We start from the raw sequence: 16,087 nt of genomic DNA on the forward strand, positions 1-16,087 counted from the left end.
CATGTAAGTTTCTGTGCAGCCCTTTCAAATACCACAGACCAGCTATCTGTCTGTCAAGAGAAGATCCCATCACCTTCTGTCCTTTAAGATCCCCTCCATCACAGGAGTGTTTTTTGTGCAAGAGGACACTGATGCTGTTGGAAGGTGCATCACATCAAAGAGATGAGACTGCTCCTTCCCAGCTGAATATCCTGCTTCCCTGAGACTTGCAGCCTCCTCAGCAGCACAGGGTGGTTGGATTGCCCAACAGTTTTCCTGCAGGCCTCTCGGTTCAAGGAAGTTCCTGTGGTTGCCAGTAGTAAAATTGATATTAAGGTGTAAAGGCTACTTTTGTTGAATTAAAAGTTCAGCACTTGGTCTTTAACTATGAATATCTAGGCTTTTTGGACTCAGTCCTATGACTGTAAGTCAGAACTGCTTGAAATATGCGGCCTGTACTGTCCCCATCTTTGTACATGATGAACTAACTGCAGCTGCACATCTTTCCATTGAAGGCTCACTTATGAACAAACCTTACTGCTTGAGAACAAATCCCAACATCTGGTGTAACATGACAGTCTACTGTTCTCAGACAGCCTTCTCTGCAATATTTTCAAGTAGGATTGGGCTTTTTTTCTTCCTTTATTACTTGTGGGTAAGGTGTTCCGAAACTTTGCATGTAGAAGGAGTCCTAAAGCACTTCAATGGAACTGCGTATGGGAATAAGAACTAGTTAAGTTCAGGAGTATGTGCTGTAATCTGCAGAGCAGAGTTTTGTCATATCACTCCTTCTGTCCCTCCTCAAAATATTTATGATCAGTTTTAAGTGTCATGGATAATTTGACTTTAGTGGCGATGAAATTCATCAGTCTCTTTTGAAAACCTAAGTAGGGACTGGACATTTTGCCTGTAATCTAGTCTTTAGTTAAGACAAATTTCAACTTTCTGTTTGTTTGTGTAAATTTCACCACTTTCAAACAAGTGCCTTTTCAGTGTTCTTTCTGAAAGTTTTATTTAACAAATTCTAGTGACATACCAACTGTTCTAAAAAACATCCTTGATAAGTATTGGGTTGTTGCCTTTTGTATAACTGCCTTTTATGCAAACTCTTGCCCTTGATACATGAGAATAAATATTTCATCAGTTTGCAACCCAGGAAATAGTCTATGACTATCAACCTTTTTACAAGAAAAAAAAAGACTAAGCAGAACCAACACAATTTCGTAGACAGTGTGCTGCTGCTCTAACAATTTTAATTGCAATCAACATTAGATCAGAATTAATTAAATGCTGCTAGCAAGATGACTCGGGTCTTGCCAAATGCATCTGGTTTTGTGTAGGGAAGTGCAGGAGTGTACTGCTGAACCATGTGCCCTCCTTCAGGGTGCCTGTCTGCCACATATTTCAGAAGTTAGTGAAAGCTTTCTTTCCCTCTCAGAAGATGCTTGGTATCTCACAGGAACCAGCTGTAACTCTTCACCGGAGCCAGTACCTTTTTGGGGGCAGAAAAAGGGAAAGAAAGAAAAATTGGTTCTACAGTGTAGCAGTAGGCTTGAATTTAAGTCTCTGTTTCAAACCATCTTTTGCCTGGAATTTTCTTCCAAAACTTCCCATTATCTCTATTTCAAAGTTTCAGTGCAGTAGTCCATCACGTAAAGTCCACTATCCCCAAGCTCTGACTGCTTTTGTCTTGATACGAAGCTTTTACACAGTGATTCCCATCATGGCAGACAACAGCACAGTCCTTCCTAAGATCTCAACTCTTTCCATGTAACTCCAACCCAGTGCCTACAGCTCTTACTGTGCTCATTAGGTGTCTCAGATTACTTTGTTGTTTCCCTCTTTGCCTGAATGCCCAGTCACACCAGCAAAACACTACTGTTGCTGACAAAGAAGAAAAAATGGGAGGTCATTATTTGCATTTATGAGATCTTAATCAGCTAAAGGGAAAAACACAGAGTGCCTCTGTGCCCAGGGCAGGATCAAGCCAGCTACCCAGGTAGCACCAGTGCTGAAGGTCTGCAGCACAGATGTTCATGCGGTGATCTCAGTTTTTTTACAGCATCCCGTAAAGTTCCCTCTGCCTCCTGTGTGAAAGCTAGTGAAGTTCCCATTGACTCAGCTTTGAGGGTTATGGCCACATGTTGCGTATTTAGTCTGAAGTGAAATGGCAGTGATGAAGGACCTGCATCTGCCACTTTTGCTCATGCTGAGTAATACCGTACTCCCTGAGTAAGGCCACCAAAACAAATGCCTCCCAGTCACAAAAAGGATGAATCCAATGCTTGAATTTATGCATACTGTGAAGTAATAGATTTGTGGCAAAGTAGGTATCTGTTTTAGTCATTACAAAGACACAATGTATATTTAAGAAAGGGGATATCTCTTTCTTCAGCCCCGCTTAGAGTCCTCACTCCTATCCTGTGATTGAAAGTCTCTCTGGTGGAAACTCTCAAAATATTTATTTTAAATTGCAGTTAAAAGAAATCTCAATCCATATTTTGAACATTTGACTTACTTTTAAAAAGGAATCGTATTTATTAAGATACATGAAAAACAGTAACCCAAGCAGTAAATTCAACTTACAAATGTTATACACTACTTTCAATAAACAAGCTAACCCAAACAACATTTAAGAGTACAGTTAAGTTCAGGATTTAAACTCCAGCAGTTTTCTGATTACGAAAGTACATTGTACAGAGTGTCTTGACTTTATGAAAATAAAAGCGGCCCAGACTAATAATACATGATTTAAAATCTAAAAATCTTGTTAAAAAAATAAAAAAAACCTTATTCGCTTTGATCACAAGTGTTTTTTACTCTACAGAAACCACATGGCTCTGAGTTTCTGAAACATTATCCGCATGTTTCCTCTCATCCCTCCAAGACTTTTGCCAGACTTTTTAGTTCTTCTTTTCATCTTAGAGGTACCTAATCATGTATCTGATGGGGCTTGAAAAAGTTTCAGGTTAGACACACGATTAAGTACTTGAAGCTTTTTGGAGGCCGTCATCAGAGGAAAAATTTTTCAAGTTTTAATACATAGAACTTCTATTTTCAATTAAAAAAAAAAAGTCGAACAACTATTGCTGAACACTTACGTTTAGTTGTAAGAGAATAAAATATTGTATCAGCAAAAAATTTTCTTTTTTAATGGGTACCTATTTAATAGTTAGTTCTTGCATAGACCTATTGGGTATTTATTTAATTCCATCCCTCAGCCACCCAGTCTCGCCAGGTCTAATTCACTGAAGTTTGTGGGAATCTTGCCACATACTTCAGCTGACTTTGGATGGAACTTTTTATACTGTAGCACCTGTAGAATGAATTCCGCTTCAGAAAAACACTAATCAAAATGTGTACAGTTTTTGTCTTATGTACCTGCAACAAACCTGAACTCGATGAACTTCATACACAGAGGTGGTTGAATTTTTCAGACATAAATCTGCATTTTGCTGAGAAACACTGATTTATTAAGGCTGAATTCTTTCATAGACCTGTATTGATTTTGGCGAATCTTTCAGAAAAACATTTTTTGCTTGACTCAGAACATGTGTTGACTGTTTTGCTCTGGATTTGACTATTTTGTTTCATATTTGCCCATTCATTTTGACCTTGTTTCATGCACCTTTGCTGTCTCTCTTTGGTTATGCCATCTTTGTTTGGCATTATGATTTCATTTTAGCTGGAGATTGGAAAATTGCAGTTCTGAGACAGCATTGCCATACGTGTTCATCATGAATGGAGTCCATGTTGTTTTGATTGTTTCAATAAAGCCCCATCAAAAGTGTACCCAATTCAACCACTGCTTGTGACTGAGGGCCTCTTTCTTTGAAGCTTCATCCGTCTGAAGCTCAAAATCAGAGTGCACTTTTATAGAAGTAGTGCAGGAAGCAGCAACCTTCATAGTATGGAGCAGGACAACTTTGTAATGAAAGTGGAGAATAATTGACTCTCTGCAAACCTCTCCCCTGACCCCACCAAAACCTCTCCAGCCCAAACCCTCTGTTTCTTGTCAGTTCACATAAGAGTGTTTTGCTATGACAGGGGTGTTTGGTAATGCAAGGTGACTTGCAGGAAGTGTTCTTCTATGGAGGAGTTCAGAGCAGGGAAAGAGAAAAAAGCCCCTTCTTTGGGAGGTCCTACAGTGTGAGCCACCATGATTGCAGGCTAAGGCTGAAAACACATCAACTGTGCTCCACTTGCTCAGCAGCAGAAAGGACAAGATTTTTAGGCATAGCTCTAAAGCTGGCAGAAGAAATGTTGTCTTCCCATTTGCTGCATCTGACTTAGTTTGGAAAACTTTGAATAACTAGGCAGTCCTGTCCTTCTCCACAGCAACTGTTGGTAGCTACATGTCCCAGCTATTTCCTGGATGAGGGAATTATTTCCAGCCTGATGTCAGGGACTGTATTATGGGAGACCTGTGGATTTTTGATCAGTTTGGGAATGACCACAGAATACTGAAGACATTGAGTGTGGTGACACCCAGGGAACAAAACTGCCGATCTGAAGAAAACAGAACACAATAGAGTGCTGAACATAATAAAGCCAGTGTCCTCCACCATTTCTCAGTCCAGTATCAGAACGAGTAAAATGCCTTTGAGCAGGCAAGCCTCTCAAGGTCATGGCACCGACAACAGTGCATACAGGGCTGTTGGCTCTGCTCATGCTGCCTTTCCCCTCTGTGAATGTGGAGCAATGCCTTAGTGAGGCAGCTACCACCAGATAACAATTCTGTAGCTTTTGTTATTTTGCTAAGAAGGTAGATCAGTGTGCTTCTCTCAGGTATGCAGTTTAGCAAGACCTACATAGCTGCAGAGATCTCCAGTAATATCTTGGCCCAGGTGTATGAGGAACAAATCCCTGAAGCTCTGCTGGGTTTATAGCAACAGGCAAACACCACAGGGGTTGCGCACGCTAACAGTTCTCAGCATGCCTCTTACACCACTCTGCTTCAGTTGCATGTTGAAGGAATTTTGAGGAATCAGTCAGACCATGCTGAAAAAGGGAAGATGATTTCAATCCACTTCAGACAATCCTGTGCCATAGACCTCTCTAATAGCTCATCCTGAGACGGAGAAGAAGGTGGTGGTTGGGTGCAGCTTAACCTTTTAAATGCTGTAAAGTATGAACAGAGAGAACCTGATTTGTCAATCTGGCTGATGTGTGTGGAGCAAACTTTTGGAGCCTCAGGAGGCAGAGCTTCAGAAGGATACACTTCTTTTGCCAAAGGAAGTGAACTTACATTCTGCAAGTTCATTAAAAACTGTGTTCCTTAAGAATAGTCCCTAAGTGCAAACACTGTGGACAGAAGGAAAGGAAAGAAAAGAGGACACAGTTGAAGGCATTTTCTTTTTATTCCCTCAGATGACTGAACATGTCAGGTAACAAGGACAGGATTAGGAGCAATAAGGTGAAGAAGTGAAAGTTCCATTCCTTTAGGTGTTCAAGTACAGGAAAGGTAAATTGCTTTTGCTCTTTTTTACCTTTGATCACTGCTGTGGGAACTGGATATCACTCATGGGACATACAGGTAATTTCTCTTCTTCCACACTAGGTGGGGAGAGAAAAGCAGCAAGATTTTTGCTGTCAGTTCCTGACCCAAGTGACACTCTTGGCTCTCTTTGTTCTTCAATTAGTTTTTGCGGTCAGGAAGCAAAGATTGTTGCTTTTATTTGGTGCTGGGATACAGATTTCATTAGGAAGAGCTGACTAAAGAGGCTTGATGATTTTTTGTCCTCTTTGGCAGTTTTATTGTAAATAATGTGGAAGGAAAAATGCTTTCTGCTATTGTTCTTTTGTGGATAGATTGACAGGTTATAATTTGTTCACAGAACTACACTTGCATGTGGGGTAGCCAGGAGGTAACATATCCTTCCCCCTTTAACCATCTGACTTCAGAAGTTAGGAAACAGCGAGTGGTTTTACTTAAGAATATTTGTGTTCACAGAGCTAATAGAGCTGCTGCCTCTGCTGTTTTGTTAGCTGGAAGAAAAGAACCTTGGGCAACAGTGTGAAGAGGATGCATTATCTTTCATCATGGTTTTAGGTTTTTCCTTACAAATAAGATAGCCTAATAGCTTTTAAATGTATTTCTTTTTTTCAGAACCACAGTAATTTTCTCTGATATTGCATATATTTCATAATTGGGAATGGATATTGATTTTTGATTTTTAAATTACTTTTATCATTGAATTTGACTCATATTTTGATGTCAAAACAGAGTGTTGGTAAGTGGGAGTACACATCTGGAGTTATAGAGAAACTCTTATAGCTGCAGTATCATATTTTGAATCCTCCTTGTGCTGCCACATATCTCCAAGTAATGAGCAAAACTCCACATCACCCATCCACCTTTCTGCTTCCTGAAATGAGTGAATGAATGGGTACTGTGTCAGTGTAATAACGAGAGGTTTCTGGCTCAGTCAGTAACCCAGAGCACCAATTTTGATTTTTTTTTTAATCTGTTCTTACTCTTAGACTTGTCCAGTTTGAGAGGTTCTGCCAATAATTTAAACTCCAGCTGGCATAACTCTTGGAGTCAGTGGAAAATTCAGGACTGTCCTCTCTGCCAGGGTTGGTAGCAGGAAAAGGACAGACATACAGAACAAACTTAACAAAGCAGCAAACAGAAATTAACAAAGCAACCTCACTGCATAGACGTCATGCTCTAAATGGGCTGGAAGATGTCAAACCATTAGTTTTTACTCTCTCAACATTACTGATCTTTTGGAATAATTTATTCTGGCATTATTCACATAAAAACCTCACTATTTCCAGGTTTTGTTCTGAATTAAAAAATTTTTTTGTTGTTTTGGCTGTTGACAATGGCTTAAAAAAATTTCTATCTGTAGGATCTATGTTCTTCAAGGTTCTTAAATACATACCTAAATGTAACCACAAAACAATATTTCTGAGTGAAGAGAAACTGCTCAAGTGGCTCAGGTTACACACATGGTTAAAAATTTTGTGGAACTGATTATGCTGAAAAAATATATATCTCAATGGTAATATATATAATATACATAATTTTTAAAATAAGCATTTTCTCCTCCAGAAAATACATCCAGATATCCTGAAAGTATTATCAAGCAGCACAGAACATACTAAAATCCTTATTTGGTAATCACAAAACCAGGTCTAAAGTTGTATAGTGTGAATTTCTTGAAGAAATATTAGGTTTTGATATTGCTACATTATTTTGAATCCTTATTCAAATAATGGTGGGAGAGAAGAGGAAGAAAATGCTGTACAGTGAAAACAAAAAATAAATAAAGAGGGAAAAAATATACTATCTCTGTGAAGTCGTATACTCCATCCAAAATCAACTTCATGCAGGTTGCTCAATATAAAAGAAATTGATTTAAAAATTACAAGATACTCTTTGATATGAGCAGCTGTTGGTGAGATAATTTGCTATCTTGCAGCTAATATGTTCACGAATTTTATTAGGAAAACCTGTCTCATGTCTTGAATCAGAAGAAGGACAAAAGAGACAGCATATTGCACGCATGATGCAAAGAGTACAGTAATGCAAAACATCTGGGTGGAGAGGACGACAGTTCAAACTGATGTTCAGTCTATTAAAAAAGGAACGTTCTCTTTGTTTTTTTTCTTTTCCCACAGGAAAAAAAAAATAGCATTGATATATTTGTCTTTGAAGAAGCATCTTTTTTTGATCCACTCAAATAAGTTTGCAAACCTGTATGATCTGTATGAAAAATCTTATATATCATATTTATGCGAAAGCACTTTTAGAGGTTCTGTAGTTGATTTTAAGCAGAACTACTCTTTGCACACTGATAATGCTGTGTCAGTTTCCACAAAGGAAAATATGGCTGTTTACTGATAAACTTTTAAAAAAGCTTCATAAATGGTCATGATGAAGTATACAAAATTTCCCAGAAGTGATGAAATGAAGTCACCTTTTTTTCCACAAATTCTAAAATCTATTCTCATGCCTGCATTTTTGTCTAGCTTTGTTAGAGGGTATTACGGTTTCATAATCTTCCAAACATTGATCTCGATAGTCACTTAAAATATACTTGATGTTGGCTGCAAAAGAAATTCAATCAGCGTTAAGGAAACTCATCCTATGGTTAGAAGGGAGAAGATAAGATTATGCTGCCTGCTCTCCATTTTGCCATAAAAAAAGAACTGTTAAGGCAAACCGGCGGATTCTTTGGTAGAAATATAACGATTACCAACTACCACTCAGGAGGACAGTGCTAAGGTACTGTGTGCGCTCTTCACTCTCTAGCTGTGAAGTAAAGCTCTGTGGTTTATACCACTCTCATGGAAGCAGACAGGGAAAAAAGTTGTAAGAATTTGTTGATTCTTGATTGTGTGAACACTGTCTCACGCTTGAATCACAGAGGCATTGAAAAGAGCAATAAATACCCACTTTAGGTTGTAGAACGCCAAAACAAAAACCACTTGTGTTAAGGCTGTGCTTTGCTTAGTGGGATTTCAAGAACTTTACTCCTTCTTGCTCAACTGAATGTTTTAACCTACAAAAAAAAGAGTGTATAAGTAGCTGAGTGTTCTTTGTAAAACCACAAGAAGTTTTAACATATGGTAGGGAAAAGAATCCATTCCTTTTTCTGCTGGCAAAGAACACCACCACTTCTAAACATAGCGACGTCATATTTTCTTACCCTCACAATTTCCTTTTCACTTTCACTTCTCATTCAAGAAAGCTGAAATATCAGCTCTTTTTCCTCATTTCCCTACTTTGTAAATCTACCCATTCTTCCAGAAACCCTAAGCAGCCATCATATGGCAAGCCTATCTACTTTAGGGTAAATCAAATAGCTCTCTTGCACAGGTGACATTTTCAAAGCTTGGTGTGTGAAACTAAATAAATATTTGTGTGACCCTAACTTACACATGTGGAATTCATATCTACAAATATCAAAGGGGTACCTAATTAGACATGGGTGTGTGAAAAAAACTGATTTGTGCATACATTCTCTGTATGCTTGAGTATAAGCTGTCATTGCACAAATATGTGACTAAGTTGAGTCTTTCTAAATTTTTCACTTATTTTCTTCCTTTTCTTTCCTCATACTATTAGCTCCTGCAAATCCCAAGGCAGTCAAAGGCTGTACTGTCATCTAGAACATCTTCATCCCCATATGTCAGGCAGTAAATATCCAATCTCAGAGCTCACTTTTTCCCTTGATAACTGATATTCATACCTTACATTGAGTAAAGTTCCACAGAATCCCAGAATCCCAGGTTGGAAGGGACCTCAGGGATCATCTAGTCCAACCTTTCTAGGAAGAGCACAGTCTAGACAAGATGGCCCAGCACCCTGTCCAGACGGCTCTTGAAGGTGTCCAACGTGGCCGAGTCAACCACTTCCCTGGGGAGATTATCCCAATGGTGACTGTCCTCAGTGTGAAAAATTTCCCTCTCATGTCCAATCGGAATCTCCCCAAGAGCAACTTGTCTCCATTCCCCCTTGTCCTCTCCATGGGACTCCCTGTAAAAAGGGTGTCTCCATCTCCTTTGTAGCTACCCCTTAAGTACTGGTACATGGTGATGAGATCCCCTCTGAGCCTCCTTTTCTCAAGGCTGCACAAACCCAGCTCCCCCAGCCTATCCTTGTATGGCAGCTTCCCAGTCCTTTGATCATCCTCATCTCTTTTATTAACTCGCAGCTATAATAATGAGCCTTTGGCTTCAATATTTCTTTGTAAAATACTGTAACTGTTTTGATTTCTGCATGTTAGGGGAATAGACTTCTCTGCTCTATTAGAAGTTGGGCAATATTTTCTTCTGCAAGAAGCTATAGGTGTAGTCGTGTCTTTCTGGTAAGCAGTTAGTTCTCATATACACAGCCTGTTTAATGCATTCTTCATGTGCTTAGTGTGATTTAAAGGGCCATATTTTGCTCTTAACTGGCACCCATAAAAGGCTTTGACTCTCAGTCACTTAGTAATTAACAGCACCGATTTAAGACATCCACATCTTCCACCTGTCTGCTCCCATTGCCCTTCTGAAGATTACCGACCTGGAAGAATTGGCAGAAAGGGATGCTTCCACCCTGCGCTTTTCCCAAGTAAATCCTCTTTCCATAGCACAAAGTCACCTTTTCAGGAGTTTAAAATCTGATACCAGACTTTGCAGTGTCATGGTTGTCAGCACACATTTCCTCATTGGATAGGATGGAAATCTGTGGCAGAAGTAGTAGACAAGCGATAAGGCAGGAAGATTCTTTAAAACATCACGATTTGGTTCACTAGAAAGACCTTTCTTTGTGTCTCTTGTGAGTCCAGGATAGCCACCCCCTTACTTTTCCCATCATTCAGAGGGTTCAGCACTCTGCCTTTTCATGTTCAACACTAATGTAGAGCACTTTCGTGTGTGAAGGACTTTCAGATGTATATCTTTGAAGTGTTTTCCAAAGATCAACATCATTATAGTATTGTTTATGATCTTATGGTTTACGGTTCTCACCTTTCCCCATAATAAATTTCTCTCAGTATAATTTAAATGCAGGGCAGCAGCTCTTGCTGTGTTGTAACACAGTACTTTCTGATGGCATGTTTGTTCCTGTTGCTTAAGCATGCTCTTGCTCCTGTGAGGGTTCCTTTTCACAATTTGTAATTATGTGCTGAAAATAAACTAAAGTGGTATTTCACTCCCTTTATACATTTGAGCTGTATGTTACAGTAAGCTTTGAAGAAAACCCACAGGTTTGCAGTACCACTCATTCATGACATCATGAAATAAACTTTTATATTCCCTGATTGGTACTTAGCTGTTTGATGGGTATATGTATAATATGAGCTCTTCTAGGGGTAATTATATAAACAATGAATATGAAGAATACTGCTACTCTTCTCATTTCATCTGACTTTGTTAGATGTTCTACAACTTTATGTGTTATTTTATGTCATTCAAAGCTCTGTTGTATCCTAAACACTATCTAAAACCTTTGACCTTTATACTTATTTCTCAGTGTAGCATTTAGTTGTTGTTGGGAACATTCAAACTTAATTAAAGTAACATTTGTTTGTGTTCTGACTGAATGATTCCTTAACAATATTTTTTTTTTCTTTTTTTAAGGTAAAAAAATTGTATCAGAGCCTACAACTGTTAAGCTGATTACATCTATGAAAACTGACAGTGTGAAATCATCATCTGCTAAAGTTACTCTTAAACCTCCTGTTTCTGAGACTTTGGTTACTGAAGTGGCTGTCACCAAAACAGAGGTCCCTGCTTTGGAGGAAACAACCCTAGGGACGGAAGAAGATACAGAAATGACTACTGACGTGGCTGAGGAAAAAAGGGAAATGGAGGTGCTAATGGAGAACATTAAGTTAACCACCCTTCTACCTCAGACTGTCACAGATGGAGAAATAAGCACTTACGATCCACTGGGAAGGACTGAACATGATGTTTCACCCAGGTTAACAGAGAGCACATCTGCAGCTTTGGAACTGGAGCACACTTACTCTGAAGCAGAATTGCCCGAGGAACAAGGTAGGTCTGAAAGCATTGAGGACGCTTTCTTGACCTCTATAATTTTTCAGGATAGCACAGCTGTAGCTAAGAGTTCCACTGGTTCGTGGGAAGATACTGAAGCAGGAGATACACAAAAACATGATGCTGATAATCAGACTGAACAAATAGAAGTGGGTCCTATGATGACAGCTACAGATAGCTTGTTACCAACTTCTCGGAGAGAGTTTCCCAGGACAGGGACTTCAGTTTCACTAACAAAAGAGAATATGTATCTTGGTGCCCACTCAACAAAAGAACCCACAAAAAAGTCAATGGAGGCAAAATCTGACAATAAGCTTACAACTGTTGTAATCCCTAAAGCTTTGTTCACTGATCAGTATGATCTTACTACAGAGGGGGAGGGCAGAGAGAGCATGTACACCGTTATGCCTGATAGAGTTTCCGGCATGGCTACCGGTAGCGTCGCAGGATCAGATGTGGCATCAGAGACATTCGTAGGCGACAATGCAGTAACCAATGGGCAATTTTCTACAGCAGATGAATCGACTCCATTTGTTAAATTTAGTTCTGCTACAGTGTTTGATATCGAGGCATCAGCTGAAGGAAGCAAAGAGGACCTGAGGGATGTGCAGCCTACCATGTCATCTGGAATACCTGTATCCTTTTCTGTATCAGCTGTTAATCAAACAGGATCTGAGGCCATCACTCTCTCAGGAAATACTGCTTCCCCGCAAAACTTCGGAGAAAGCACCACATATGTTATCCACTCATCTCAGCAAATGGAAGGATCAGCTGCTTTAGAGGAACAGGAAAAAACAAAGGAACCAGAAATGAACACAATGGATGTTAGGATCTCTCATGCCACAACCGTCGTTCCTACTGGTGTTACAGCAGTATCTGAGGAACGTTCTGCAAGTGAGAAGTTCACACAGGCTCCTCCAGCTTCTGGCATGTGGCTGCTGACAGATAAAGATCAGGGGTATATGACAGAAGAGTCATCTCATACTAAGAGAATACATGAGTTGGATACAGAAGATGGTATCTCTGGAATGGAGCCTACCTCATCTCCAAGGCACATTGCAGAATATACAAAGCATCCAGCAGCTCCCATTTCAGCAGTTACAGATGAAACTGAGACAAGCATGGAGCCAGCGGAAACGAAAAGTGATGAAGAAGCTGTGTCAGCTGATTTTGATCAGAGCAAAGATACTACAAGTGTCTCCCACACAAGCAGCTTTTTGGATTTGGAAATGATCACAGTATCCAAAATATCAGTGGATGAAAGTAGTGCAACAGTAAAGTCTCTGAGCTCCTCAAGTGTTACTGTGTTACCAGCTGCTATGCCCACAGTGTTGGAGGTAACTGAACATGAAGGAGATGAAACGTCAGGATATGCTTTGAAAATGTCCATTCCTACCCCAGAAGTTGAACAAAGAGAGGCTACTGAGACATCGATAGCAACGCCTGCTGAAGAAGTCTCTACTGAAATGGAGGTCTCAAAATACACAGTGACAGAGGGAGGCCAGACAAGCATTGCAACATCAGATGAGGAGGAGTCAGTGGCAACACTTCAAGACAGAAAAGGAACACCATCAGCGGGCTTTGGAGGGACAAAGGAATCTATCGTATTTACAGATGCAACAAAGGTAGATACTACAGTTCCACAGAAAGAACATGATGCTTCTCTAGTTCTGGTCACTGTAGAGAGTGAGGTCACTAGAGATATGGCAGTTACTGATCAGACTCCTTTTGATGGTATCTTTCATCCAGAAGCAAGAGAAATAACTGCAAAAGGTAGTGAGGTGTTCCCAGAGGGATTCTCCACGCAAGATCAAGATAAGGAACCAGATACGGCTACAGAGTCTACCTTATCTGTGACATATGTCCAAATACATGAACAGAAGACGGCACCAGGATCTGAATCATCTCAAACAACTATTCAGGAAAAACAAGATGAGACAGGTTCAGCTTATGATGAGATGTATCCAGCAACTGAAGTATCAGTGCCTGCAGTGAAGCTCACAGATTATGGGAGAGTTCTGGGACCTGATGAAACTAGCACCAGGACACTGCATCTCCCAGTGACTCCGAAAGCTGAAACTGCTACTGATCAAGAAGAGAAGGTCACTGAAGTTATGCCTGTAACAGCAGGTACCCAAGCAAAAGCGTATGAAAGCAGAGGAACCCCCGCCAGGGAAGAAGGCAGTGATGTAGTGAGCTGGGAATCTGTGTTGTCCCCCCATACGATGCCAACAGGTCGTTCTACTGTGGAAAGCATTACTCATCTGAATTTGGGAGCTTCTCCAAGTCAAACTGTGGAAGGTTCAGGAACGTCAGAAGAACCTGAAGAAATCAAACCAGCTATATTTTCAGCTAATGCAACTGATAAGGCAGCAATTCTCAGTGATGTAACGACACCTTCCATTAGTGCTGTAGACAAAATTCAGCCTACATCAGCATCCAAGCCTTTTGTTACTCAAAAGTCACCACGTATCATTCCTGAAGAAGAAGAGGAGGTAACAAGCAATGACATCATCATAATTGATGAATCTATTTCTCCGAGTAAAGCAACTGCTGATGACGATCTGACAAGAAAGGTGTTAGAGCCAGAAATCGATAAGGAGTATTTCACAGCATCAACAGCTACTGCAGTTGCACGACCTACTGCACCACCCAAGGTGAAGGAGGCCACAGAGGCTTTGCAACCTCAAGAGGTGTCTCCTTCTACTTCACACCCTGATAGTGGAAATGACATAAGATTATATGTTATTCAAATCACAGGCAATGATACAGGTAAGATTTTGCCTTTTAGACTTGCAGTCCATCAGAATGGACATTTTAAATAAAAAAAAAACCTCGTGTACTTTAGAATATACTGGAGATGTTTCTTGGATCACAGAAGGATGCAAAGTCCAAGTTTTATCTAGACAGCAGCTTACTAAATATTGGTAGGTCTATTTTTCTATCCATTAAAAAACCTCAGAAATGTGTTATATATATGGCTTGGGGTAAGATTAATTTCTATGTAAGACTGAATATGAAACTGTTGTATTTCCTCTTAAAAGTCATGATGGCTATAGTCCAGTTTTCTTAATTAATGTTGTCAAGTCACTGATTTAACTTCAGCTATCTGTGAAACAAGCATTTTAATTTCACAGCTTCCATTCCATGCATTACTAGTCCTAAATGAAGCACTAGATTATTTTAACATTCCATTAGTCTGTAGCAATTAACAACGCCATGTACAGTGTAGACAGCTAAAAAAGGTTAAGGCACACTACTGTGTCCACAAGTGGACCTCCTGTGATTTGGGGAAAGGGTTTTAGCATGTTTTTGTATCATATAATGATATTTTTAATCCATTTTAGAGAATCTGTGATGCAAATTGACATAATTTTTAGTTTTGTTACATTTTTTAGCTGATGGCACTGTACATGTATATGTAGCTTCAATTCCATGGGTATTCAGAACAGAAACTCTGGAATTAGCAATGAACTGTTGAGTTTTACAATGAGTATGTCTCCATAATGCAATAGCTGAAGGCTATGCAATTTTACATTAAAGAAGCCTGTCAACTGACTATTATTTAAGATGTCTTGGTAAAACCTTATTTTTTAAAATGAAGTGCAAAAGAACTGACAAAAAGGATAAAGCTCAAAATATCTATTTGGTTTGGTGTTGCATTCTGTTTAATTATTTTATAGCTATTTTATAATTATTTTATTTTTTGAAGGAACACAGTAAAAATTCATATGATATCTTATATACCTTAACTATATGCAATGCTTTTGAATGGTTGTATAAGAAACTGTTTTCTCATTGGTTCTCAGCCACAAGATCCATATCTTTGGAGAACTTATCCAACAGAATTAATAATTTATGGAAGTCTTTTGAATGGTTTTGTCAGGTTTGTGTTTGGTTGAGTCTCATTTGAAAATCAAAAGGCAGAAGTAGTTTCCTTGAGATGTGCTGTATCATTACTGGACTTTTCATACAGAATATTTTGTATCTTTATTCACTTTATGCTTATTATCCTACTTTAGATTTACAAGATGTAAAACTGCACAAGTCATATCAGTGGTAGCTTAACCTTCTATTTCAGAAAATAATAGTTCTGTTATTTTAACATTTAAACACTACTATTGTTTCTGTGGTATACTATCATTATTTTCTCTCAAGCTTTAGATGTTGCCAGTGTCTTGGAAGTCCGGTAAGTCAAAACAGAAGGGTAATTTCTGAAGACTAGAGTTAAGCCTTATATTAAATACTTTCGTACCTGTGGAAATTTGGTTAATTTGGCTTAATAATTAATACTTGGACTGTGTAGTAGTGAACTACTTTTCCCTGTTGCACTGTTGAGTTATACTACTGTTTACTGCATATGGGAGAGTGGGCTGTGCTGGGCAGCTGTATGTTCCAGTAAGACGGAAAGAAGTAGGATGGTTTGAGAGGATGTGGAAACTTGGTGTTTTCTTCAGAGAGTGCACAAGGTGTATGATTCAGGATTTCTCTGCATATTCATCAAGGAGGATCTTATTTTATAATATTTTCAGAATGGTGTGGGTAGGTACCGTGGTTCATTAAATTAGGAATTAGTTCAAGTTGGATTCTCTAAAGGACAGCGGATCAA

General features: G+C 39.2%; 1 protein-coding gene across 1 annotated transcript in view; it reads left to right on the forward strand.

The window, feature by feature from the left end:
- The window catches only part of VCAN (versican), a 113,044-nt gene that overhangs the window by 43,510 nt on the left and 53,447 nt on the right, over positions 1–16,087 (forward strand). Inside the window, exon 7 of the mRNA XM_064439346.1 lies at positions 11,059–14,250. Coding sequence (XP_064295416.1) covers positions 11,059–14,250 — 3,192 coding nt within the window. The remainder of the gene's footprint in view (positions 1–11,058; positions 14,251–16,087) is intronic.

Source organism: Phalacrocorax carbo, chromosome Z, assembly GCF_963921805.1.
Source record: "Phalacrocorax carbo chromosome Z, bPhaCar2.1, whole genome shotgun sequence".
Classification (NCBI taxonomy): Eukaryota; Metazoa; Chordata; class Aves; order Suliformes; family Phalacrocoracidae; genus Phalacrocorax; species Phalacrocorax carbo.